At 36.3% G+C, this 27,936-nt stretch overlaps 2 protein-coding genes and 2 long non-coding RNA genes across 4 annotated transcripts; all 4 read right to left on the bottom strand.

The window, feature by feature from the left end:
• Positions 1-4,507: 4,507 nt before the first annotated feature.
• On the bottom strand, positions 4,508-6,028 carry LOC147523294 (uncharacterized). Its single transcript, XR_015196261.1, has 4 exons — positions 5,953-6,028; positions 5,442-5,476; positions 5,217-5,301; positions 4,508-4,934 (listed from the first exon to the last, which is right to left on the bottom strand). It is a non-coding gene; the product is annotated as an uncharacterized LOC147523294 (long non-coding RNA).
• Positions 6,029-8,474: 2,446 nt separating this feature from the next.
• On the bottom strand, positions 8,475-11,790 carry LOC147523293 (protein argonaute 5-like). Its single transcript, XM_086570360.1, has 9 exons — positions 11,731-11,790; positions 11,577-11,648; positions 11,429-11,497; positions 9,946-10,065; positions 9,693-9,864; positions 9,498-9,619; positions 9,155-9,412; positions 8,981-9,075; positions 8,475-8,570 (listed from the first exon to the last, which is right to left on the bottom strand). The coding sequence occupies exons 1-7, from the start codon at positions 11,788-11,790 to the stop codon at positions 9,215-9,217; spliced, it is 813 nt and encodes a 270-aa protein (XP_086426486.1). The 3' UTR covers positions 8,475-8,570; positions 8,981-9,075; positions 9,155-9,214.
• A 5,545-nt stretch (positions 11,791-17,335) lies between these two features.
• LOC147523292 (uncharacterized) lies at positions 17,336-18,820 on the bottom strand. Its single transcript, XM_086570345.1, has one exon. The coding sequence runs from the start codon at positions 18,818-18,820 to the stop codon at positions 17,336-17,338; it is 1,485 nt and encodes a 494-aa protein (XP_086426471.1).
• Positions 18,821-18,888: 68 nt separating this feature from the next.
• On the bottom strand, positions 18,889-22,325 carry LOC147523291 (uncharacterized). Its single transcript, XR_015215999.1, has 3 exons — positions 21,870-22,325; positions 20,497-20,544; positions 18,889-19,462 (listed from the first exon to the last, which is right to left on the bottom strand). It is a non-coding gene; the product is annotated as an uncharacterized LOC147523291 (long non-coding RNA).
• Between the last annotated feature and the right edge of the window lie 5,611 nt (positions 22,326-27,936).

Raw genomic sequence — 27,936 nt, 5'->3', positions numbered from 1 at the left:
TGTATAATTAGGGATTAGAAATACCATTTTGACATGCGAAAGCATTGAAATTTGGATCACGACGAATCTTTGTTAGTTGATTAAGTCGAGTTAAAGTGGAATCAATCCCCCCTAATTCCTTATCATATAGTCAATTTAGAAATTCCGTAGTTTGAATTAGCGTATCTTGTTATTTAAATTTGCATCGTAGTATAAAATTCCCACCATTACTCTCACTAACTTTGGCTAGGACTGATAATATTAGAAAACATTGAATGCTAAATAACTAGGAGTGGAACGAATCTTTTACTCCACTCTATTTCGATAGATTCGAGAGTAGAATAAATCTTTGATAAACATCACACGTAAAGTCCAGTTTTAGTTTTACTTGCGTTTAGAGTTCAATCTTTTATTCGTAGGTAAAACTATTCATTTTACGTTTATCAGTTGACTTTGATATAGTTGTTCATCTTTCCAATGTATGGCAGAACAGAATCCACATCCATTCGACCAAGATAATATTGTCCTTTCCGTAGAGTAGGTACATCTACATCCATTGGAGAGGTGAATACTTATTGCATGCGATTCTTTTCTTGGCAAGCGCGTTGAGCCAATTGTCGCTGAGTAGGTACTAACCCTCGTGAGATAGTATGTTGAGAAAGAGTTTAAGAAGTAGAATTATGAGAAACATTGTAAACGTTTCTGTTATTATTTCTTTTCCTTCCTAAATGCTAATAGAGAAATTAAGTGTCAAAAATTGATTTAAACAAACATATACTTTACAATATAAGGAATAAAATGAAGAATATTTCTTTTATAAAAAAGAAAAAAAAAACATGAATGCTAATATTAATACATGCATCTGAAAATTGTCAAAAACTGCTTTAAACATAATTAATAGTTAACCAACAACTTACAAATGAGATAACTACAAAAACAAACATAGTATATCAAATCTTTGCTTCACAATATATAGAATAATCTTCGTGGTATTAAAAAATTGATATCATGACATGTCCAGTAGCAATTATCTCTCAATTATTAATACATGATGATTAATATTCCATGAATTAGATGAAAAATTCTTCATACTACGGTAGAAAGAAACAGGTATTTTATAGCTTAGTTCACCAAGATATCAGTTTTTTTTACTTTTTCGACTGTAGAGGCTAACAAAAGTACAGAAGAAGTGGAGAAGTGGTATGAACAAAAAAAAATACCTCAATATTCTCAGCATTTTGAACGCGGAATTCCTCCCGAAGTCTTGCTCTATGAATTTCTACTTCCGTTTGATGTACTAATCCTTGTGAGATGGAATGTTGAGAAAGAGCTAAAGAAGTTGAACTCTGAGAAACATTGTAATCGTTTATGTTGTTATTTATTTTCCTTCCTTAATGCTAATAGTAATACATTCATCCAAAAAGTGACAAAAATTGATTTAAACAAACAATATAAGGAATAAGATAAATAATATAAAAAATAACAACTCATAATCAGTTTGTTACTTTTTAGATTGTAGATGCTAACAAAAGTACAGAAGAACTGGAGAAGATGTGTTATGAGTAAAAAAAGATACCTCAATATTATCAGCATTTTGAGCGCGCAATTGCTCCCGAAGTCTTGCTCTATGAATTTCTACTTCTGTTTGTTGTTCCATGATGATTATACCTTTAACTTCAAAAATAAACGGTAATCGTACCTCAATTGATTAAAGAGATGCAGCGAAGAGAAGTTAGAAAATTATTGCTATTCACCTATTGCTTCAAAATTACTTGCTCTGCTCAGTCACAATGTGGCTGAGTTACTGTCTAATTATCTATGATTAAAGTTTTCTCCATTGTTTGAAAACGGTTACTGAAGAAGAGTTGAACTTGGAGTGCTTTTGTGGGAGTGCCTCTCTTTTGCGTATGCGTGAAAAAAAAAAAAAAAAAAAAAAAAAAGCTGGAGTGAAACTCTTAGTTTCCTTATTGACCCGGCAGTAAGTGTTTGATTCAATATAGAATTTCTTTTTTGAGAATACTAATTCTTATTGACCCCAACAGTAAGTGTTTGATTTAATATATATAGAATTTCTTTTTTGAGAATGCTAATCTCCAGGGGCACTTGGGAGAAGAAGCTGGAGTGAAACTCTTAGTTTCCTTATTGACCTTGGCAGTAAGTGTTTGATTTAATATAGAATTTTTTTTTTGAGAATACTAATCTTGAGGGGCATGAGATTAAATCTCAGCCACCACATAGCTTTTCCCAAAACCAGTCCTATTATGTTATATTGATTTAGTTGTCTAAATGAAAAGAGATGGTGTGTGACAAACGTGGACTACTATTTCATTTCATATTACTATAAAAATCCACACCAATATTCCTGTATTTTGGAAAATTTTCGAGTGGAATGATATTCCAAGCATGGCCATTGTTGTAACACAAAAAAGATCAGTCAAGTGGCATCCAAGCCACATATAGCGAAAACAATGGCCCATAGTGCCAAACTCAAAACAAAGGCCATAGACGATAGTAGTGCCAAATCTGTTAGCAATAGTAAAAAGTAAAAACAGACAAAATTGGTGGGATACTCATCAAAAGCCGGAGCTGAAAAGAGCAATTAGCTGAAAATTTCATAACCCAATCGGTATTAGAACTCCAGATATACGATATATTGGAAGATACCTATATTCCGGAAGAGAGACATTGATATTTTGGACCGATATTATTACACCTAGGGAAGTATCAAGTATGGCAGTATATTCATTGGTGCTCCTCTGATAATTCTGTATAAACATTCAAAGTTTACTGAAATCAAATTGCAAATATTATTACATATGGATGTTATCTCTTTTACCTCTTATTATTTTGCGTTTAGTTTAGCTGAAATTACAAGTGTTGTTTTCACGCAGATATATATTGTTATAAAAGAATTATTATTTGAACACATTTTATAAATTACAAAAATTGCGCATTATGCAATCTCACTTAGTAATTCTGATTAGGTGAACTTGTTGAAACTTGAATGAGAGTTTCGTCCGATAACTTGAATAAAAACTGTTTAACTTGGTGCACAGTGTATAAACTTGTTATGTTATTGGTAATATATATTTATTTTTAAGGAGAGGGGGCTCTCTTACTTCACTATATGCATGATCATGGGTAGTTGTGTACGTTGGGCTGCCCACATGCATGGATGCATTAGGCTACGTAAGGTGTACAGTATGGAAAAATTGGATCAGTTTTAGGATGTCACTACGTCACATTCTCTTTGTGTTTCATGATTCTATATGGTGGGAAATTTCATCAACTTTCATCTGGCAACTTAGATAGTGTTCTCTATTCAGGTCAGTGAGAGAAAGGAAGATTTTTTCAGTAGATGGAGAAGGATATCCGCATCAACTATCTGTTTACCAGGATGGTGAAACTTATTGCTGTTGAACTCTATTGCACTCATACAGCTGTCTGCATCTTTTACTACTTGGCAACTACTCTGCCTCCTTCCCATGAAGGTTACACTTGGATAGGAAGCTTAAAGCTTGGGGAGTTACTCGATCTTGGAAAGCGTTATTTAAAATCTCTATATTTTGCCATTGTTACCATGATTACTGTTGGTAAGCTGTTTTCCTTTTTATTTTTACCGAAGTAACTTAAGGATTCAGAATACCGTGAATTTGACTTGCAAATGTGAAATTACGATCAACTTTCAGTAAAATAAACTGTAATAGATAAGTAATCATATTTTGGACGTTTACAGCTTTGAACGACTTTGCAAGAAGGTGTATGGAATTTTCATCAGTGGGAAAAGACATTCAGTATGGCTATTATTACATTTGCATTGCTAGAGCTGTCTTGTTGATGCATTAGTCCTTAGAGTGCTACTACTTAATAGTTTCATCATATTCAATTATGTTAGTATAATTATGCAGAAAATGGAAAAATTATGAAGAACACTTATATGTTCTGTCGATTTGCATTTGACAATATCGTGTTTCAAGATCATTGATTACTTCTATCATCTATCACCCTATGGTGGTCAAAAACATTTTAAAATTTTACTCTTTTTGCCACAGGTTATGGAGATGTACATGCAGTCAATGTGAGGCAAATGATATTTGTTATTATTTATGTCTCATTTGATATGATTATTCACTACCAAAAGAACGACTTTACCCGACTGACTATGGCTGTCGCGAAAGGTATTACCCGACAGACCAAAACTGCCGCAAGACCGTCGGAAAATGCTCGGTCGGCATAGCCTTCCGACGGTTTTTATTGGTCAAAACAGGCTGTCGGGGTTGAAGATCTTTGCCGACGGACATTCCCGCTGTTAATAACCGTCGGATATGCCGGCTGTCAAAAACCGTCGGATAGTTCCTGCTGTCAAAAACCGTCGGATATTCCTGCTACTAAAAACCGTCGGATATTCCTGCTGTTAAAAACCGTTGGATAGTTCTACTGTTATGAACCGTCGGTTAGACCAAATTATCATCGGGCCGTCGGATATGCCAGCTGCTAGCCGTCGGGTAGTTTGCTACTAGACAGTTTTCATCCGTCGGGTATTAGTTCTTTATTTAAAAAAATATATTTTTTATAATAATTGTTTCAGGTATCCCAACATTACATTCTTGCAAGTTCCCACTCAAATGCTACAAACGCCAATGTATTCATAAAGAAACAATGTGTTCATAAAAAAAAACAAGAATAAGACATGTTCACTAAGTATACATATTACTTCCTTTAGAAACCAAAAATCAGCACCACGTACACCATCTGTCTAACAACCAGTCCTAGTAATCTCTAGTACCATTACTTACAACAAACATACTCAAAAAACCAAAATAGATGAAGTTTGCATATCCCACACAATAGATTCATCATCGCAACCTTGATTCAACCCTTCAACAAAATCACTAAGGTCCAAAGCGTCTCACCAAGTTGGTAATCCATTTGCCAAGATCTTGAAGTGAGTTTTGCTGACCAAAAAAAAAGAAGCAGAAGAAGATCATGAAGTACTCTCTTAGGAACTAGAAATAATTCTAGCTGTGTTATCATAGTGTTTTGAATGAAAATCTTTTTGATTTTGATGAGACAAAAATTTGAAGTGTTTTGACAGATGGAAGGAACAACAGTCCACTTCAACATATCGATCTTAATTTACTCTCTACATTCTAAAACCAATAGTATCAAATCAGACTGCAGTAGAGCACAAACTATGTTTAAAAGACATACAGACATATGAGAGTATCAAAGCCTACCTCCGCTCAAACACTACAAGAGTAGCTAATGTTTCACACCTAACAGAATGCTCAAAATTAGAGGTAGGTATGCATATGAATCAACCTGCATTAAACATGAAAGACATCAAAATCTATTCTTCGATTCTAAAGGATGAAAAATACAATACTTAAGAATTCACGTAACCGCAAATAATTCACTGGGTATAAATTCATAACAAACTAACAACTGAGAAGAGAACACACCAGCAATTCTTGGTTAATCCCAGACCGCGAAAGCACTGCATCAGCAGAGAAAGAAACAGAAGTCATGCGACCATAAAGAGAACTTGACGTAGGAATATCGAGAAAGAAGAGAGGAAGAAGACTATAAAAGAAAACAGTTCAGTTTTTGTAGTCACAATACCAAATTAAGCTGTGACTTTGACATTATCAGTTTCTTGAACTGGAACTACAAGCTGTCAAAGTATGTCAAGGCATTTTTTTTAGGTGAAGTGATGATAAAAGGTGCACTAGAAAAATGAGAGTTCATCATATTTCTCCAACATTGACTCTAATCACATGGTTAGGGTCCAAGTCAAAAGTAATAAAACTACCTAGATCATATCACCACAACCTTAGACTAGATGAGGAAGCAAACCTCGGTTGGACGTGTATTCTTCAAGTGCATGAAATTGACTACGAGGGTTTTCCAATGACAATAAACTACAAACATGTCTATTTAGCAAATCCACATAAAACCAAAGAATTGATGGACCTTGCATCTTGGCTAGGTACATTACAAAGTGTGAACCCATTGCAGGAGTGATTAGATAAGCCCATTGTATTAGACCTGCGAAGACGCAAAACCATATATTCATGAACAGTCTCTCTTCTAAGTCTCCGGACATCAACTAAAGCGGGACTTACCACGGGGGAGAGGGCTGAATACATGACTTTCAGGTGTGATTACTGCATGATCTTCTCGGTAAACACTACGAGTAAAACCCGGCAAGTCTGTCAAAGTTAAATAGTAACTTAGCTAAAATATTTTTGAGAACATTTCATTGCAATAACAATTCTCAGGGATATACCTACTTAGCCTTCTCCCAACTCATTTAAGTACATTCCCGGAACTTTATTGATATTAGAGTCGTGTTATTGTGTCGCTTGTAGAGACAATTCCACAAAGAAAATTATACCAACCATATATTAATGCCTATGATCACCCTTTAAGTCTTTCCAGAGATTTTCTTTTATACTACATCGCTTATCTTTGCCGAATTTTTTATGAACTTCTTTGTTGGGATATATTCAAAATATCCGTGACACTTACATGGCTAATCTATATGTCACTAATTGTAATACTAATATGTTCACTTTACAAACAACCCCATGTATCTTCACACCATTCCAATACTATTGGCCAAGTCAAAAGCTTCTCTTATAGCATTTTTAATTTTCAAATTAATGTCAAGACTTGTGATGAATATTGAACTAAATTAAACATTCAATTACTTAAATACTCGCTTCCAATTCACACTAAAAACAAAACAAAAAAAAAAGTCCTTCCCCAACCCCAACATTTCTTTTTTTCTCTAATGAAAATATAATACCAAAGATACAAACTTTAAGTCGTAGTATTATAACTAACTAACCTTGAAGATGAATAGGTGAAAGTGTTGGATTAGTAACTTTATGATAAATAGATTCTGTCACTATAACATTACTCTCATAACCATTCTCTGACGAACAAAACCACTTTCTCCAACGACCCATTTCACAAAGACTGATCATTAAAAAAAAAAAAAAAAAACAAACAAAGGGGTCGGGTTACTTATTCAAAGCAACTTGAAATGAAGTAAAAAGACAGTAAGAGAAGAAAAGTAGTTCATCTTGAAAAGTGTGAAGAACACAAGCAGTTGTCGGTCGAACTTGATGTTCATTTCTATCTCTCACAAATGATGTGTCGATTCTTTGTTGCCCCTTGAGAGCTTACAATGAAACTGTAGTTTTAGGAAGCCAAGGTGCAAAATTGTAGCATGAAGTTACTAAATGGCTTTCTACGGTTCCAATTGAGAAGTAAGGTGGTTTTAATATCTTTGGCCTTGTTTATTGTATCCATAATGATTGTTATTTTGAAGATCTTGTTTGTCCTTCTCTGAGAAGGTTTATTGTTAAGTAGAGTTTGAAGACCGATCAGTCTCTTCTAGTTAGCTGCTTGTGCTACCTCTTGTCCGTATACCCTTACTAGCACTTGGTCTAGGCACTATGTGCAATCCTGTTGTGTCTGGTATTATCGTTACTCAACAGGTTTGAAGGAAGCACAAGCACACACACTCCCTCACTCCTCAAACACACAAAGCCAGAAACATGCACCTTAAGTTTGATCCCCAAACAGACTAAACAAGGTTAGGGTGGAGATTAAGAACCCTAATTGAAGAAGAGAAAAGTGCCGAAGAGAGGATAGGAAACCCAAACAGTATGAGAATTAGTGAACAATCTTTGTGGTTCCTCATACCTTGTATAATGGCTACTTTTTCGGAACATTTTCCTCGGATCTTACTTAATGGCTACCCCCAAAGAGAAATAAGGTTACCATTCTACTTCGGCATCATTTGAAGTCCCTACACAATACCTTAATAGACGATATTAGGCGGTTTTATGTTCGTTACCATGAGGGATGTTTTACTCTAATGTGTGGCATACTTGTATAGGGTATAAAGAAGCTTACATGTTAGGATTGACCTTTTGTTTGATACCGGTAGCTTCGGTGGTTTGAAGATCGTTACCATTTAAAAGATCGATTAATGCGTAGATGATCACCATTTAAAAGCCGCAAAATGGTTACACGGGGACCGCTCAACACAATGATTTTTGGGGCTTTGAATGTAAATAATAATTATTGGAAAATAGAGAGAACAAATATCTGAAATCTCGACCCATCGACAATAATCTGATTTAAAAGTTGTTTAGCATTAAGGAAAACATTGAAACGGACAATAGATTAAGGTTCGAGATGGAGCTAGGTAAGTACACGAGGTATTAGGAACAACATGCTCTTGGTTGGTATTAAGAACACAAGAAACATAGTACTTCCCGCGATAACCGATAATTAGGCTAGAGACTGGTAAGCAAAAATTATATCAGGAACATACTGTATAAGTACTTTTAGTACTGAATGAAAAGATCAAGCAAAGTTACTCTTACATAATATCAGAGCATGTATAAGTAAAATAAAAAGATCTGAAGGTAAGAGTTAGGTGCAAGAAAACCCGCTATCAATTTGTTATATAGAATATATACAAAGTTTATGCTTACCATGATAAATCCCATCCGAAGTGTAAGGTAATCGGCACGAACCACTGAGCGACCAAATTGGCGGAAAAAACAAGTCTGCATGAATGTATGATTAAACAGTTTTAGAATAACTATGAATGGAAATTCCATCCTAGAAGCATATGACATGACTCCAATATAACATCTCTCTCCAATAAGGTATAAAGGCATTTTTCTCAAGGCACACATTCTATGTAGGATTGTAGGAAGCAAGTAATGTAAGTCTTTGAACTCTAAAAGCTGTAGCATTTAATACCATAAACAAGATAATGATGATGACTCAAGTTAAGAGTATGAATTAGAATATAGACTACTGCAGCATAACTCTTTATACGTGAGGGACATATCAGATACCCAGCTAGCGCTGCTTGAGTCGTTGTCATGATGACAATTTACTTATAACATAGATATGCACATAAAAACACGATCACAATTATTTGGAGAATGTAACAAGATAGAGAAATTACCACCCAAACCAAAAATCTGTTTCGGTCCCAACAATATGATGTGTGGAGATTGACAAACGTTGATTGCCTTCGGATTGTCAACTCCCTAGTGATATCTGTAATAAAATGAGTCAAAATGCTAGAACAGTAAACTATTATAAAACTCCTGGTGATGGTGTTGTGCTGAGACCAGACCTTTGTATTTTGATATCTCTGGCCAGTCCATGGAAGCAACCACCTGCCAATAGATACATTTTAAATATGGAAGGACTTAGGTAACACATCAGCAAGTAGAGGAAGAAAAGAGTGACTTATAGCTGCAATAGAAGGGTTGGAATCTTCCCCAGGACTGGGGTGTGTAACATCGGCACCAAAAATAATCGTTGGTTTTTCTGAGACAATTGGCATTCTCCTGGAGAGCGCATCCACCAGAACTGTGTTCCTTCCACCAGCCTACACCAAATTGCAAACCATGAGACTAACACACCACCACACAATAGTCTAGTGTAAATACACTAGCTGAAATGAATAGAACAACCTTCACATTAATCTTAAGAGCCACATTTTCAAGATACTGCTTGTTACATTTCATCGCCTGCTTAGGCTGACAACACTGGGAGATTATACCCAACTCTGTCTCACAAATTCTTTTAATTTTACCTGTAAGAGAGTGAAAACCAAGCATATTAATAATATGCATGAGACTGTATAAATCTACTAAGCTTTTACTCACCATATGAACCAGTGCAATCTGGTAATATAATGATCAAAAGTTGGAGATGCCCCTGCTGACATGAACTTGCAATTTTTACAACTGATTGGGTGTGAGCCTGAATCAGAGTCTTTTCAATATGATCAGCAGACCGTGTGAAGAGCAATGGGAGCAAAGGTTTTGGGTTGATACTCTGACAAGACGATCAAAAGAGTTAATGTAATTTATACACATGAATAATTGTACGTACAGATATTGGAAAAGAAAGCTATACCATTCCTTTACTGTTACACATGGAAACAAGATCAATGAAGAAACGCCCAGCACAATCTTGGTTCAGGCGTGAAAAGTTGATACACATCCAATGATGTATAGTACCTCCATTAACCATTTTCTGCAAATTAGAAGATCAAATATCAAACAGGATACAAATAAGTACATGGACACTAGAAGAGCTAAAAAGAGTTGATTTCAACTAGCCAAAAACACCAACATCAATAATGCCCTCTTGCCCTACGAGGTGTATAACCCACCAACCTTATAAATCAAGCAAGGGGAGACTTTCTGGAGACCAAAAGCCTCGGAGAAACATAGAGGGGTTGATGTCCAGAACAGGTTTGATGGGCTAAGAGAAGTGGAAGAGGTTCATGTTATAGAGGATCAGGAACATATGGTCTCTGACCAGGCAGCAAAGTTTCCTACAAGTTCCGCATCTGATCTTGGATTTTCTCAGCATGAGCAAGAAGCTTCTGGTCATGAGCAAACACCGAGACTTCGGGGTATTTTCGGGGTGTTCAAGTAGATTATGGATATGTGCAGCAATATGATAGAGAACAGGAATACTCTCCTACAGATCAAGTTCTGGGGAAAGATGGTCTGGGTTGGGAGATGAGGCCTGTGTCTCTAGGCGACTTCGTGAGGTCTGTGACTCTAGGCGGACTTCGTGAGGTCCCGTGACACCGGGCAGAATCGTGAGGTCTGTGGCTCTAGGCGGACTTCGAGAGGTTGGTGCCCCTAGGCGACTTCGAGAGGAGGAAGTGATCCATCAACTCAGAGTAGCAGCAGTGAGAACCATCACCTCATTTGAGAGAGGAATACTCTCCTACGAGATCAAGTTTTGGGGAAAGCATGTCCGGGTTCCGGAGATGAGGCCTGTGGTCTCTAGGCAGACTTCGAGGAGATGAGGCCTGTGATCAGCCACATTATTTGGTTCAATTTGGTACAAGAGAAAGGATCAAAATTCAAGATGAGTTCAACTCGGTTTATTTCCGTTTGAAAGTGACTCATTAGTCAAGTTTCACCCAGGCCTGAATTAGCGAGCAATAAACTCAGTCAAGTCGTTATTTAACAATCACTGCAGTAGCATTGTTCTTGTCAAATGGAAAGCCAGTATTATATTACTAAACTGGTCGTAGTTTAACAAAGAGTTTTTTTTTTTTTTTTTTTGCTCAAGTGAGAAAATAATGTTACTTATTCATGGGAGCTAAATGGCAAATTGTATAAAATAAAGAAAATGTTGCATATAATAAGAGCATGGAAAGAATCAAGAAGATGCTCACAAGTAAAGTGTTGAAGGATACGAGGTCTTTTCTTTCACATTGATGGTGATGCTGAAAAACTTTTCAATGGGCAACCTTTCACATTGATGGTGATGCTGAAAAACTTTTCAATTGGCAGAAAGACTTGAGTGATTCTTGAACTCTGTGTTATGTAAACTTCTGGGGACCGATAGCGATTACTGACCCATCCTAAGGCACCTCAGACTCACTTAGAAGCTCAATTTGGTGCCCTTTTCCAAATGCATTCACCACATTAGTTTCCATCATCTGAAAATTTACACAATCTCAAATTCTTAACACCCAAACACTATATTGTCAAACTTATAACATGAAAGAAAACACTGACCTGAAATAAGAGATGGGTCTCTGAGTTTTTTACCAACAGAAGAAGAAGCATAAGAAGAAGAATGCGAAGCAACTTCTTTGAACAAAAAAACAAAAGCAAAACCACCTTCACCAAGTTGTCTTAATATTCTATAACGATTCTCATTTATCCAAACATCTTCACCACCATTTACTGCATCATATAATGCATTTAAACCAGAAAATGAACAGCCCATCTTCTCTGTTTTTAGCTCTCACCTCATTTTTCAACTTGTTCAGAGTTGAGAGTACTTTGGTAGTTGTAATTCTAGTTAGCAAGTCTACTTCATGACCAGAGTGTACTTTTGATTTGTGCCTTACGCGTGGTAGTTTAATAAGTGTTTTGTGAATCTCTAGGACTTTTTAGTTGATTAAAATTGATGGATCAGGAAACAAAATGGTTTAATCTCTAGGACCATAGCAATTCATCTCTCTCAACTTCAAGACCAAAAACAGTAAAATCCCACATCCGAAACCCAAAGCCGCACTAGACCCAGTTAAAGACACTGCAGCACAAACCGACATTACAAAAGACTTTTCTTTACTGTTCATATCTCTTGCAGCCATAGCTAATTCAATCCCAGAAAATAACAGAAGCACTCCCAAAATCCCAATAGGAAATTGACTCAATATCCTCACAAATGAATTCCCAAAAACCAGTCCCAAAACCAACTTCATGACCCCTAAAAAGAGTACTGATGCCCCACTCCTTCCACCAACATAAAACAATCAGAAATTCACGATTCCTATTCGCCTTTACTTCATGCCTCAATTCACTATTGATGTCTCCTTAGCCTCATCGACATAATAATTGTGATGAACTTAACTACATGAAATCTATATGCAAATACAAGTGAATTCAAAGGAAAATTACATTCAAGTATACAAGACAGAGGGAGAAATCAGCTTCTTACACATCAATTAAGCCAGGCATGACGGCAGCATCTCCATAATTAACCACATGTAGGCACTAACTCCGAGATTGTGTCTACTCTAAACGCTTCAGAAACTCCAAGAATTGGATCTGGAGGGGCCATTGATACACCCTTAAAGCAAGAAACATTTACTGCTACAGTCATAGTTATCCTGCCAAGAAACATTAATAAAGGAATGGAGATTACGAAGATGAAAGGCAGAAAAGGTGAGACGGGGGAATCGATAAAATTGAAACTGATTCTCTTTTGATCCAAATCAGCGGGTTTTATCGTTGAGAATCCAGCAAAAGTATCTAAGCAGACAAAAACCAAAAATGAGAAACAAAAAATGAAAACGAAAACACTACAAAAGGTGTGGGAATGAGGAAATGGAAATTCAATATTACTTGCTCTGTGGGTACAAATTAACAATCAAACTTATCTTATGTTGGGCCGCCTTTATATTTCCTTCTAGAAGTAACCTCATTGTTTCCAAAGCCTCTTCACTCGACTGAAAACAAAAAAAAACAATTAACAACCAAAGTAAGACAGTACACATACAAATAGAGAAACTAAAATATACAAGAAATCTTTGCCTTTCATCATCCTGACCTGCAATAGCAAAAAAGTCAATCTTAAATCTGTAGGCGTAATGAAGAGAGGTAAAACCACGATAAAAACCATAAACATTACCTCAGTGACTTCTCCTATCGACTCACGAAGAATTCCTTCGGATCCTTCCTAGAAGCATCATCACGGGAATACCACCAACATACACCTCATAACCATACAATCAAATTTCAAAATGCATCCACTAGAAGGAAAAAAACATAGGCAACACATATATGATGAATATCAGGGGGAAAGGATGATAGTATTCACTTACATGTGTAACTCCACCTTCTTGTCCATGCAAAACATATAAAAGCTCCATATTGCCCTAAGAAACAAGATGGAGTAAAATATGAGTTTTCGCCATGAATAGAAACAAGCAAGTAAATCATTAGAAGAAAAAAAAAGAATTACTTACATCTATAATAGCAGCAAAGCAGACTTCAGTTAACGTAGGTGAATCCAAAGAAAACAAAACATCTGCCATCCTTCTCCCTCCTCCTTTATCTGGGCTTGGGACCAGCAATGCAAACTTATCTTAAGTTTGCACAGGCGGAGTTACCAAGGGGGTTGGTAGAACACAACTCAATTATTGCTTTCCTAAGAACCATATTACATAGTGATAAAAAATATACATCACAACCACGAAACCCAAAAGGAAATAACAAAATGCCAATAGTTTCCTTAGTACTTGGCACTGGTAAAAGCCAAAAAAAACATTTAAGTAAATGAGCAGTGTTTCAAGAAGGTGACCCAATGATTACAACATTAGCAGTTCTTTGGGCCAGATAACACTCCCTTGAGCGACCTCGCCAAGCTTTGATCTCCAATCATCATGAGGCAATGGTAGTACAGCACCACCGTCATAAACCACGTTCACATGAACTTTGAAGTTCCCCTCTTCCAATCTCCTATTACCAAACTCGGTATTAGGATCAATATCTTGCACGATACCTCTCGCCATTTAACTCTAAGTGGCCAACCACCACTTAAGATCACATTCTTTACCAATATATTCATTGACAACCTACAAATTTAAATTGTGTTATCGGGTCTTTCCTTATAAGAGATGTTTTTTCAAAAATAACTTCGAATAATTACCGGGAAGCATGACTAGAACGTGGCGATTCAACATCTGCCATAGGCATTCTTCCTTGGCTCATAAATTCTCTCAACAAAGCTGAATTCTCCAACATCAGATTTCGGAAGCACATCTACCCTCTTCACAAGGTCCGTGTTCATCTCTTTCAAAGCTAAATTCTGTTGTGCCACAACTTTCACTCTTCTTCACCGATGTTTTGCGGACCCTTCACCCAAGCCTCAAAACAACCCCTACTATCCGCCCAAGAACACAGACTTAATGGACAATTGATTTAATACCCTTAAAATCATGTCGAACAACAATTAATTACAATAACTATGATTCAATATGAGACCTTTGTGGGGCATCATTCACCGACGTCTCTCGTGACTCCGGGTGCAAAGCAGTGTAGTCATTAAGCTTTTCCTAGTAAATCAGATAAACAAAAATATCTCAAATTACTATCTTAAAAATAATTTAGTATCTCAATTCTTATTAAGTCAGTACACTAACAACTAGCTCCGGGTCTTGGTGTTCCCCATTCTTTCTTTTATGATTGTGCATATATTGGTCCAATCTAGTGATAGATGACACAGGGACCCCTTTCTCCTTTGCCATTTCAACTTTAGCTCTGTTTGCAGATTTCCTCCCAAGACACGAAGAGTTTTTTTGTTGCTTACGATTTTCTGTGTTCCTCAAACTAGAAGCATGCACATGTTAAAGTTAGTAATAGTGCACTTTAATTTATATCAAAACACATATACCTAATCACCATGAAAGAAAACAGAAAATCCATTAACCTTGAATTTCTCGGAATTGCAATTATCCACAAATTGTCGCCAATCTTGCAGAGGAATTCCTTGTTTGGAATGTTCCCTCACAAAGGAAGGAGGTTGATCTTTGACGTATTTTTTGAACAACTCATGCTTGTACTCCTTCCACGCTTTTCGAATTTGCTTATTGTCCAATCCGTGTCAATAGTATCGATGTTTTCAAACACATACATTCTTCCTAAAGTTTTAATAGCTTTTGGGTATGATGCTCTCATGCGAACTTAATTGGTTTCCAGCTATCATAGCTTAATTGGGATGTCATGGCGAGCAATGTGACCAAGCTTGGTGATGAAATGGTCAACCTCTTCTTTGGGCTCATCGGTTGACCCCATTCATTAAGCTTAATGATTACCTTCTCATAGCCTTTCGGGCTCCTCCGAAACACCTATCGAAGGACCTCTTGTTTCCTTAGAAGAGGAAGTTGATGCACCAGAAATGTGTGTCTCACCTGCATATATCAACCAAATTTGTTAGTAAGATCAAAACAATGGTACGGAAAACTGAAAACTAAAAGTCATCTCCATTACCTAAGTCATCACCAAGGCTGTCACTTAGTGAATGTGAGCTGTTATGTGTTTGTCCCTCGTCCATGTGCAAAGAGCTATAATACAATACAACAAGTATGCATGTCCATGGTGCAAAGATCAAGATCAATTAATTTTTTATTTAAATTTCTATTTAACTAGCAAGAGAAAGAATTCCATAAAAGGCCTATTATGCACACATGAAAAATACATCCGGAAAAGAAAAAGATTCAAGTACAGACATACTCTGTTCAAACAAAAAGTTCCACTTAATCAAAGAACTACCAAAATTTTAATACCACAAAACTCACACCACTAAGTCAACACAAAATATAAATGGACTATGTTCTAGATCTCTTTCTTTTTCTGCTACTCTCAACAACTTCAAACATGTCGTCTGGGTCATTGAATATCAGTTCATCCACCATAGAAATGTCGAGGTTGTTAGGCCCTATATCTGAATCATTCACCAATCTTTCCTCTGAGAGACACGGTCCACCTTCATCAAAATACACTTTTCTTGGAACCTCCAGCACTACATGCCATTCAAGATTCTTGGGATCTTGGGAATAGAAAACCTGAGTAGCCTTCTCTGCAAGAATAAATGGTTCATCACATATATGGTCCGAACTGAGTTGATTGGATAAGTTGACCAACCTCAACTTTGCTTCCTCATCCACTTTCACACCAAGTTGTGTGCACTTAGCCCAATCACACTTGAACAAAACAGTCTTATAGTCTTCACGATAATTTAGTTGAACAATGTTTGTTAGAACGCCATAGTAATCTGCATCTTCATCAATTGGATTTTTATCCTTAGAACTAGAACGGAAAGTTGTAGGGCAACTTGTGGTAACACCATTTGTTTTGGTTCCTTTTATTTTTCTGATAGTCTTTGGTGATGAAGAGAAACCCATTGACACAATACTTATGGTACTTTGTAGCAAAGCGTGTAGGTCCCCTAACTAAATCCTTGAAGTGATCATCAGTGGATTCGAGGAACTCCTGCTGTTTTGTCAACCATGTGATGAAATCATCAAAACACAATGCCACCCTAGTGTTCCCAGTCCTCCTCCTTGCACTTGTTCTATTGTCCTCAATGAAGCTAGTGTACTTCCTAAATGATTTTTGAAGTAATAAAGTCAGTTAGGATTATGTATATAATTTAGATTGTGTTAAGTTTCTAACAACTTTAATATGACGTGATATACTTACGTGTGCCATCTGTCATAACTGGGATGACTTCTTAATACCCATTGGCGTGCTTGTTCATACTCCACACCTTCCAATAAATACTTTGCACTTGGGCCAAGTGGCCCACCCTCATTGGCAGTGTGGTTGTCGTCTACACTATCCAAAAAATCTGGTAAAACATCAGGTTCATTTTCAGCCATCCTATCAAGTTTATCTAAAAGACCACCTCCTCCTTTATATCCAGCACAATACATTAGTGTCTCCTCCTTCAAGTAACGCTCTGCAATACACCCTTCCAGGCGCGCTTTGTTGGTAACATAATCCTTAAAATATTTCATGTACCTTAAAAAAGTATTTTAGAAGCAATAGAATCTTAAAAATGAGAAAATGAGAAAATAAATAAATAAAATAAGTAACAAAAATCAGGCTACGTACCTTTCAAAACAATACATCCACCTAAAGAAAACAGGCTAAGTGAATAGGAAGATGCATCATAGTAACAAACAATGATGGTGGGCAGATTCTCTCCAGCGCGCACAATGCCTTGACCATACCCCTTTCCAGTACATCAAGTGTTTCAATCTCTACTTTCTTCGAACACAAAGCACTAAAGAAAGTACAAATGGTAGTAATAATTGTTCGAGCTTCTTTTCTGTTGCCATCTCTATAAGCATCTCAGATAATACCGGCAACAAATGTTGCATTAGAATATGATAGTCATGTGACTTCATTTGTCTCAAATCCATTGAATCTCCTTTGACAATATTAGACCAGTTACCACTAAACCCAACAGGTACACTAAGATTGCGCAAGGTTTGGATGAACAACTTCTTCTCCTCTTTTCGAAGCCAAAAGATACCTTGAGGCATAACCTGTTTCCCGCCAAGCTTAGTCACCCAATATTTCTTCTTTCTCTTCATGCGCTTTAAATCTTTGCGTGCATTGACATCATCTTTAGTTTTCCCTTTCGTATTCAACATCAAAGCAAGAAGAATTTCACATACATTTTTTTCAATATGCATGACATCAAGGTTATGACGGACGAGAATGTGTTTCCAATACTTGAGCTTAAAGAAGATAGATCGCTTTGAAAACCACAAATTTCCTTTATTCCCTTCCTTATTCTTGCCGAGCTTCCCAAATTGATGATTTTTCAAACTCTTAGTCATTCTCTTAACTTCAACTCCAGTCAACCTTATTGGTTGCTCACCTTCTTCCTTTGTCTTATCATAGGTGCTTTCTCTTGTATCATTTCTAGCCTCGGATCTCAATGGAAGCCACCGTCTACTTCTCATATACACATGCTTACTTCCATGGTGAAGTCTTATAGAAGCAGTTTTCGGACCACAAGGAGGGCAAGCAAATTTTTCCTTAGTTCTACAGCCAGAGATATTCCCATAAGCTGGAAAATCATGGATTGTCCACAATAAAATGGCACGCATATGGAACTCTTCACCTTTAAATGCATCTTTAACCATCACCCCATCACGCCACAATTCTTGGAGTTCTTTAACCAACGGCTGCAAATAAACGTCAATATCATTACCTGGTTGCTTTGGACCCTCAATGAGAGTTGAAAGCATAGTGAATTGAGACTTCATGCATAGCCAAGGCGGGAGGTTATAGTTCACAAGCATAACAGGCCATGAACTGTGTTGCGCTCCAAAGTTGCCATAAGGAGTAAAACCATCAGTGGCTAGTCCCAAGCAAACATTCCGTGGCTCTACAGAGAAGTCTGGATATTTTAAATTGACTTGCTTCCACACTGCCGAGTCAACAGGATGCCTCATCGTGCCAGGCTTTGATTCTCCAGTAGAATGCCACCGCATCTCCTTTGCCACCCAAGGCACACTATACAATCGCTTCAACCTTTCCGTAAGTGGAAAGTATCGCAAGACCTTAGCAGGCACCCTAGTTCGCTTCCTCAAATCCTCAATGGTTGGAGTTTTGTATCTAGAAACTCCACAAGTAGGACAGGTAACCTTAAATTCATTCTTTTCCCAATACAAGATGCAGTCATTTCTACATGCATCAATCTTCTTGCATTTCAGTTTCAAGTCTTTAATCATCTTATCTGCCCTGTAGTTATTCTCTGGTATCTTGTTACCAGCAACAACAACACCGCGGAGTAGTTGAAGCAATACGGTAAAACTCTTATCACTCCACCCATTTGTGTACTTCAGGTTAAGGAGTTTCACGACAAATCTAAGAACACTGAAGTCACATCCAGGATATAATGCAGTCATTGCTTCACGCAAGTTAGCGTTAAAAGCAACACCGTCTACAACTTCTCTCCCCTCTGTACAACCTCCTGGATCATCTCCAAGAAAAGTGTCCAAGTTGTCAAGACTAAACTCTTGAGCAATGGTGTGGAAAGCAGCATTCATGTCAACCACATGCACGTTCTCTTGAAATCCCGGCCCTCTTTCATTATGTTGTTCTTCCACTTCTTTCTCACCGTGCAAGAACCACATTTTATATGTCTTGTCAAACCCATAGCTAAAACAGTGTAGGGCAACATTATCATGACTCATTGCTGCGCCTTGGTTTCGACACTTTCGACAAGAACATGGTATGACATTCTTGTTAACGTGGTGTTCCGAGGCAAATGTTACAAACTCTGTAACACCTCTTATAAAACGGGGATGCCGGAAATCGTCTAGATCAATCCAACTCTTATCTATCAAGCACGTTGACTCCATGATGTACTTCTAAGAGATAAGAAAGAATAAATGAAACTCAGAACTAGAAAAATAGCTAAATAGTTATGTAGAGGCATACACTAACTAGGCCAAGGAGTTACAATGCTAACTCTAAGCATACACCGACTTCAAGCTAACTCTCACGCGATACACTAACCTAATATTCATTACCAAAGTTAGATGAAACTAGAGTCGAACACATATATTCATGCATCTTATATAATCAGCAATACATACACAAACATATTGGTGTTGTAATAAGAAAGACATCAATCCTACAATGCTAGCAAGACATTTCTATTTGAAAAATCAGTTCGTTTTCAAAGAGTAAAAAGGTATAATAGTTGAACTTAGTTAACTAGATTGCTCTCAAACTACCTTAGAATTTTTTTTACAGAACCAAACACAATGTGGCAATTTTATTTTGATACATCATCCTCATTTGACTAACACATTTGATTAAAGCATTACTCAAATAATAATAAAATGAGTTGCTTTAAACCAAATCAAAGTCAAGTAGCCTTTGATTTGAAGGTATGATACTAGTATGCTATATATGATACTAGTCTCCATACACCTCTTCTTCGTTAGATATTTTTTAGGCATTGAAGGTATATAATACTAGTCTACTACAATTGTAAAGCTATATAAACACGACATTTCTAATTCCACAAAATGCATTACCACTAGTATAAAGCCCGCTTAACTATCGTGTTTCATCAAACAATGTCGTATAAAAATGTGGAATATGGGGAACTGAAAAATAGAATATGGGGAAAAATAAAAATGCATTCTTACAGTTGGTTATATATAAAATAGAGCTTTCAGAATTCGTATAAGAGACAAAAAAAAAAGATAGCCAGTACACATATATAGAATACTAAATTTTCACCGACACTAAAATATAGAATACACACTTACAGAAAGCAAAGAAAAACAACCAAGGAACCCTGCTTGTCATCCAAAGCAATTTAAACAAGAAGATCAGACATTATGTAAGAAGCCCTTTGTCGAACCACACAAATCAAATTGGACAAACTTACCAGAAATTATGGCGACGTAATATGGTCTTTAGACGAATATTCTCAGAGCTGAAATTAATCAAACACAAGTTTTAATAAAACAACTAGAAAAGAAATCATGTTACACTTATCGAACACAAATTTTAAATAAATAACTTAAGTTTCCATCTTTTAAAAGCCGGTGTTCAAACGAGTGGTAGTGGAAGTGGAGGAGGAGATATGTGGTGGCAGAGAGATGAGGTGGTGGCTTTGTAGTGAAGGAAAGTGAAGATTTTTTAAGGATTAAACATGCAAAAACTACCCTCCACCTTCTCTCCACTGGGGGCAGGTGCACGATGACAACATCACCACCACAAGCCAACTATGACGTCAACACTACTACAACAGATGGACCAGTGATGAGTTTCGTGAACAAAAGATTAAGGGCACTGAAAAAAAAGTACAACAAAATACTCCAAATCGAAGAAGCTTCTTCACAAGGCAAACCAGCTTCTCAAATTTTGGTAATAAGCGAAAATTTAGCAACCCAAATCAGGGGGAATATAAGTGGTGAACAGATTACAGATGTTGTTGGATGCTTGTCTGCCTGGACAAGTCTGTAATGCAAACACCCTTCCATATGTATGGTGTTACATATCACTCCAACAATTAGAAGATTTTTTGTATGCTGTAACCGGCCGCGCGTATTGAACAGGAAATTCCAATATTACGTTCATCACTTTTACAATTAAACATTAAGAGCTGAAACTATAAAGAACCCAGTACTTAAAAGTACTTAAAAACAAGATTAAGTAACAACTAGTTGAATTTTTACCCTCATTTAGTCCTGAATCAACTAAAATAACCTTAGTAAAGATCTAATATAATATTGGAATATGTACGCCTCCGTCCACTGGAAATGGGACTCCTTCTTCATACAATCCGTCAATCCGGCCTTCACTGACTTAAATTTATAAGATTGAGATAGAAATTTATAAAACTCCTAACTTCCGTAGTGACCCCCATGCAACAGTGCGTTAGGTTCATTTTGGTCGGGAGTGAAGTGCCAACTGACTATGTTGAGCCTTTCCTCTAGCCGCAAGTAAGAGGGAAGGACAAAGATTTCGATTCGATTTGAGGGGATGACTAGAAAGATATACCCCACTCAATTCTTGGAAATTCAGGGAGGAAAAGGCACGCAAGAGTCATGGCAGTGCTGCAGACAGACTGCACACTCGTAGAATCACTTGCATAGAAAATATATTATTCTTTTTTTTTTGATAAAAAAGATCTTGTTCTTAAGTTCTTTCACCAGAGAAATTAAGAGAAACGTACTGTTTTGTATTTGGTTTTCTACTTCTACTATGTTGACTAGAACTCATTGAAATTAACTAAATATTCAAACATTGAATTACCTGTTCAGGTTGAGAACGAAGTGACTGTGGCGCCAATGAAATTCAAGAGTTTGGGCTATTGCAGAAGGCGAATAGTAGAAGAAGGAGAAGCTGAAAAGTCGGAAGTTTTAGAGTTATTTAGAGTCGGCTTAATTTTAGGGTGGTTTAAGTTTTCATGAAATTTTGGGCGTGGGAAGTGAAATCTTTGCCGCCTGATAATTGAATGGAAGTGAAATCTTTGCCGCCTGATAATTGAATAGATATGCCGACGGTTAAGTAGTACTGCCATATAAAGCCCGTCGAACTAGCCGATAGCTAAAAACTCTCGTGCAACCGTCGGACAGAATAAAACAATCGGGGACGGATGGCCAACTAATACCCGACGGATAAAAGGCGTTGGTAACTTCCTATGGTTATAAACCGTCGGGTAATCTTTCTGGAGTCTGTCGGGTAAAGTCGTTTTTTTGGTAGTTATTGGAGCTCATCTGATTGGTAACATGACTGCGCTTATTGTATAAGGATCAAGGACAGAAAGGTTCAGGGATAAAATGACAGATATGATTATGTATATGAACTGCAACAAACTTGGGAAGGATATTCGTGATCAAATCAAAGGCCACTTGAGTTTCTAGATGAGAGTAGTTACACCGAGGCTTCGTTTCTTCACTTCTTCGAGGATATTCCAATCTCTATTCGCTTAAGGTACAAATGAAAATATGATGGCATGTCCCTTTCTACTTGTTTTATTAAACGGGGTCTTTGTCTTGGGGGTTGAAATTGATCTATTTCCTTTTCTTTTTCTATCGATTCAGGTTTATCATTTTTCCTTACCGACTTTAAAATGTAATAGCATAGTTCAGCTAGAGCGTGATGTTCATTACAACTATAATAATGTATTATAAAGATTTTATATATTTTAATAGCCATCTTTTAGAAAACAAGTTATTATCTTCACAATTTAGTCCGTCTGAACTAGCATGGCGCGAGCCACGACAAAAGTTTTATGTTGTTTGTATTAGCGTGATAAAGTTGAACAAAAACGGTCTACAGATTTTATGGTGTATGTATGTGTGATTTTTTTGGCGTTTGCCATCATTATAGGTTAAGTTTCAGTTCTTTGGAAACATTTGTGGCTCAGCTATACTTGTTTATCATCCGATGTATTTTGAATTCTTTTTGTCGTTTATTATTTTGTCTTTGGATCAAGTCCGTGATAACTATTAGATATATAAGTATGGTCTAGAAGTTTCTCTGTAACAAACAAAGTCAGAGTTAGTTATCTGAGTCAAGGTTGTTAGGCAGTTAGAATTCAATTAGAAGTTTGTTATTATGTTGTGATCATTGCATATAAATACGACATACAATTCATTCTTGAAGATAATAAGAATTAGAAGTTTATCATGGTATCAGAGCGTTATGTCTAAAGACAAGAAAAAATCCTAATCCTCAAAACTCAAAATAACGAGTCTTCTTCTTCTGCATAAAGCTCCATTAATGGTGAAGCAAGCTTCTTCTTCAATAAGTATTCAAGAATCTTCGGTTATTCTTCATTCTGTTTCTATCAAGTGATTCAATCTTCAATTCCAAGATAAGTTTCGTCAAATTCATATTAATAGTCACAAATATTTGATGAAATCAAGCATTTGATTTCAAATTCAATCAAAACTCATTTAGTATCGATTTTATATCAAATTCATTATAAAAAACAAGATGACTACCTATTCACACTACTACAGAAAAGTGCATAGATAGCATAGGAAAAACGCTATGAATTTTACTTGATAGCATTTACAAAATGCTATCTATGGCCATGCTATGCTTTTTAAGATAGCGTTTGTGTCCAAAACGCTATCAAATTGATAGTACTATTGTCTTAAAACGCTATGAAAACGATAGAGTTGTTTATAGTGTTTGCCAAGAATGCAATAAATTCCATAGTGTTTCTACCTCAAAACGATAGCATTTTTTTCATGCTATTAAACTTTTATAGCGTTGGGAAAATGCTATTGTTTTGTCAATATAAAATTAAAAAAATTCAAATATATATTAAATTTATTAAATTAGTGAATGAAAAAAAAATTGGATCCAGATGGATTCGAACCATCAACCTCTCAATTATTTGAGCGCTCTTCCATTTCGAGCTTATGGATCCATGGTATCACACAATCTCATTATACTTAAGGAAACGCAAGACTGCACAAAATTAATGTAAAGAAGCGAAAATCCTATATATGCAAACTTTAAGGTCCCAACTAAGTCAATACTAGCCATGTTACTCGCCTTTAAACATACCCATTAGAGAACACTTAAATAGAAGTTTTTTAAGAAAATGAATGGTATATACCTATGCTTGAACCGCTGCCTAGTTTCATCTCAAACTTTACAATGGAACTAGTAAAAAAATCAGGAGCACTCCATCAATCTAAAGTAACCTTTAAAACAAAATTTGACAAACCATACATTCAACACTCCTACTGGTTATTTTGGTCGAATTCCACGCTAGAAGACATAGATATATAAATTCCACCATATGAACTAGTTAAATATCTAACAAACTTGACCCAATTGTGGTCGACTAAGTACGAAATATATCAAAAGAATGTATACCTGAGTCATTGTTAAACACATCAAAACAAAATTCAGTTGAGCGACCAACCACTTCAGCTTATCCTTTGTTAGTGTGAACCTTTCCACACAAAGACACAGGAAGTTCAATACTTTTGCAAGGTCAAAGTAGGCAGCACATGTTCCCATGTAGAACCTTCTTTGTCATGACCTATGAAGAAGCGACAAAAAGCAAAGTTCAATGACATTGGAACATGCAAGAGAAAAAAAATACACAAGTGGGCAGCTAAGCAAGTGTATAAGTTATACACACCAAATCTTCCAATATTAAAGTAGTATACCTGTGATAAGGCATAAATATCGGCTACCCATGTAATTGAAAAGAATATTACCTGTGTAACTGCTAAGGTAGCAACTAAAGCCTCATTCATTCCTAATATTTAACACATGCCCACAAATTGTAAACTCACAAAGCACTAACAAAACTTATTCAAATATGAAACACATTATGAAAAAACAATGACAATTAGTAACACCTTTCCCTTGTAAAAGCTGAGGAACACATTATTTCCTATTGCATCTACAACGCCATTTACATTGCTGAATCAAAACCCATCCTCCACAAAAAACTTGATTCCATTGTTGCATGAGCCCACCTCCACTATTAATTACCAGAAAATAAAAATTAAATGGCAATACAATTTGCATAAAAAGATTCCATACCTTAAAACTTGTGAGCTTTGTCATGGCTTCATAAATTTTTGGACGAGACGGAATAGGAGAGTGCATAGTTGACACCTAATGCCACACAAATTTTCATTATTTTTGTCTTAGCTTGCTCTCCTGAGAAGAAGACTACAAAAACTACTTTCTCCACCTGCAAATGAGAAACTAAAATCCATCATGGCTAAAACTAAGATGAATGCTACTTTCCACATACTACGAAGCAAATCATTTCTGCAACTAGTACAAAGGTGGGGGAGCACATTAACACGTTCAGATTCAATTATAGTTTGGCAAAGGGACAATTCAGAAAAACTAAGGCTATTTCAAGAAAATCTAAATATTCAGGAAAAGTTCTGAAACTAAATATAGTATGTAATTGCAAAATTAAAAATCTTCTACTTGTGTTACATGTATGATGCACATCGTCATCACTATGACTCATTCACTTTTCAAATAATTGATTATTTCAGTACAGCCCTGATTTGGGTGGGTGCAATGTGGGACTCTGGTGATTGACCTAACCAAAAGTGCAGATCGCACCATGCTAGGGTGAAAACAGACAACCCTGACTTCGAATAATTAAAGGTGTAACTGTATAAATTTAAATTGTCAAATAGAAAGAAAGAAAAAAAGAAAGGCAAGAAGGCAGACCACTTTAGTTGATGGGGGATCCATGACATGTTGCTCATCTGGAGCCTGGTTGAAAAACATATTGCCTCTTGTTGCACGGAACAATATCCTCTCAAATGTCAACACTTTAGACTTACAAATAATCCCACTAATAAATCTCAAGCCAGCTTGGTTGGATGGCCCGGGCAGCATATCCTATAAAACATATAATAAAGGTTTCATAAAATGAATTATTAATGACAAAGTTCTCCATCAATAATTTTAAGGCATACTTGTTCAAGCAACGACGCTGTTTCTACATAGTCATCCCTTGAATAAACATTTTCATCTAATTCTCTCTCCTCTGAAATTGCATGGCTTTTTGAAACAAGGAAACCACCTGCCTGAAATAAAGTATGAGAAAGGCATAAACTTATAAGAGAGGTTTAAAGTTTCATAAGAAATGCTTATGTGGACAAAGTATGCTGCAAGTAATACATACAGCGAATCAGATGCATGTCTAGATAAATATCTAATAGATATTATGATTATTACAACCCAAGCAAAAATATACATGCACAAATAGCGTAACACACCAAACCATTGTGTAAGGCTGTTAGCAGTTTTTAGTACTTTTTACATATTGCGTAAGGCTATCATAGGGACCTTGTGTGTGTGTATAAATACATATATGTAGTTATATACACTCGGGTATTTGTACATAATAACTCACCTTTTTTTTTGGATCGGGTATTTGTACATAATAGTATATATAGTTTTTAGTACTTTTTACATATATGTAGTTACATAATAACTCACCTTGCAACAAAAGACCCTAACGTTATACCACGGAGAAAGAGGGTCCAACAGCAAAGAGCTATGTAATTTACGACTTCATTAATCCTCCTCATAACACTAATAACAACATCCACATGTACTGCGCGCCCCATCTTCCACCTGCTATCGAAAGCCATTTTTCTAGTAGTGATTATCTCTGAAGTTTAACGGCTTTATGAAGACTAGATAGAGAAAAAAAATCTTATGCTTGTAGTATAGGAATTTCTGTCGAACCGACGGTTTACAACAACCTCACCCTGCAGTCTCAAAGTTGAAAATGTTGAAAGTAGAACAGTTGTTAGAACTGCTCTAAACAATACTTTGCAATAACTATTAGAATGGACAAAAGATTACCTTAGCATTAATGGTGAATTTTTTTCCTTTTGGAATTTCGAGTGGGATAGCTAATTTCTTCCGTGACTTTGTTCCCAAAACTAGCATAAAATGGCTTACAGTCAGGAGTAAATAACGTCCTCATATCTTGGAAATTGAATCACCCTCATGTGGTAGAAAACACCACATGTGTCCGGTAAATTTATTTAGCCAACTAAACTTCCATGAATGAAATGACAAGCAAATCAGAATCAGATATTAATCTAGATGTTGACCATCTAATTTTAAATCAATCTAGGATGACAGAATCCAATTAAAAGAAAAGAAAAGCAATAACAAATAAAAGATTTTCAATTTCAATTCGAAGATAATCAGATGCATGGCTATTACAAACCGTTACAGGCACGATGATGCTCTTGAGTCTCAGCCGCAAGATAAAGCCCTAACAGTAAGGTTAAAAACATGTTAAAATAATTGATATCATCTACCTTCAACAACACCAATCCATCTACTTATCATTTCAATATGAGTATATACAATAAGATAATCATAACACATCTGACAAATAATGTGATCAATAATAACTTCAGAAAAATAAAATTGTAATTAGAAGTATTTCAAGAAGAAATCAGCTTAGCTAAACAACGTTTCTAACTATGTTTCTAAACAATGTTATTACCAAGCATAGATAGTTGAGGACTAGGTGTTCCATCTGTTCCTGGAGCTTTCCCATTCAATGGGCTCCGGTCTACCCTAACTTCACTAAGACTAGGACTGATGGCCACCGCTGTGATATCCGTGGGCTATTAGGCCTCATGTCATCTTGTGAAGCGGGAGTAGAATTCGTTATTTTTGGACTGTGCGTATGGCGAATCTCAACACGACTTCTCGTGATTATCTCATCTAGAATTTCCTCACCATCATGAACATTTCTCACTTGTGGATCTTAATCCTATTTATGTAAATATAGATAAGAAGATGAGATTAAGCAATTCAATCCGAGCTTCACATAAATCAG

This window comes from Coptis chinensis, chromosome 1, assembly GCF_015680905.1.
Source record: "Coptis chinensis isolate HL-2020 chromosome 1, ASM1568090v1, whole genome shotgun sequence".
In the NCBI taxonomy this organism is placed as follows: Eukaryota; Viridiplantae; Streptophyta; class Magnoliopsida; order Ranunculales; family Ranunculaceae; genus Coptis; species Coptis chinensis.
Note: the sequence above shows the minus strand (reverse complement) of the source record. Positions and strands in the feature narration are given on the sequence as shown.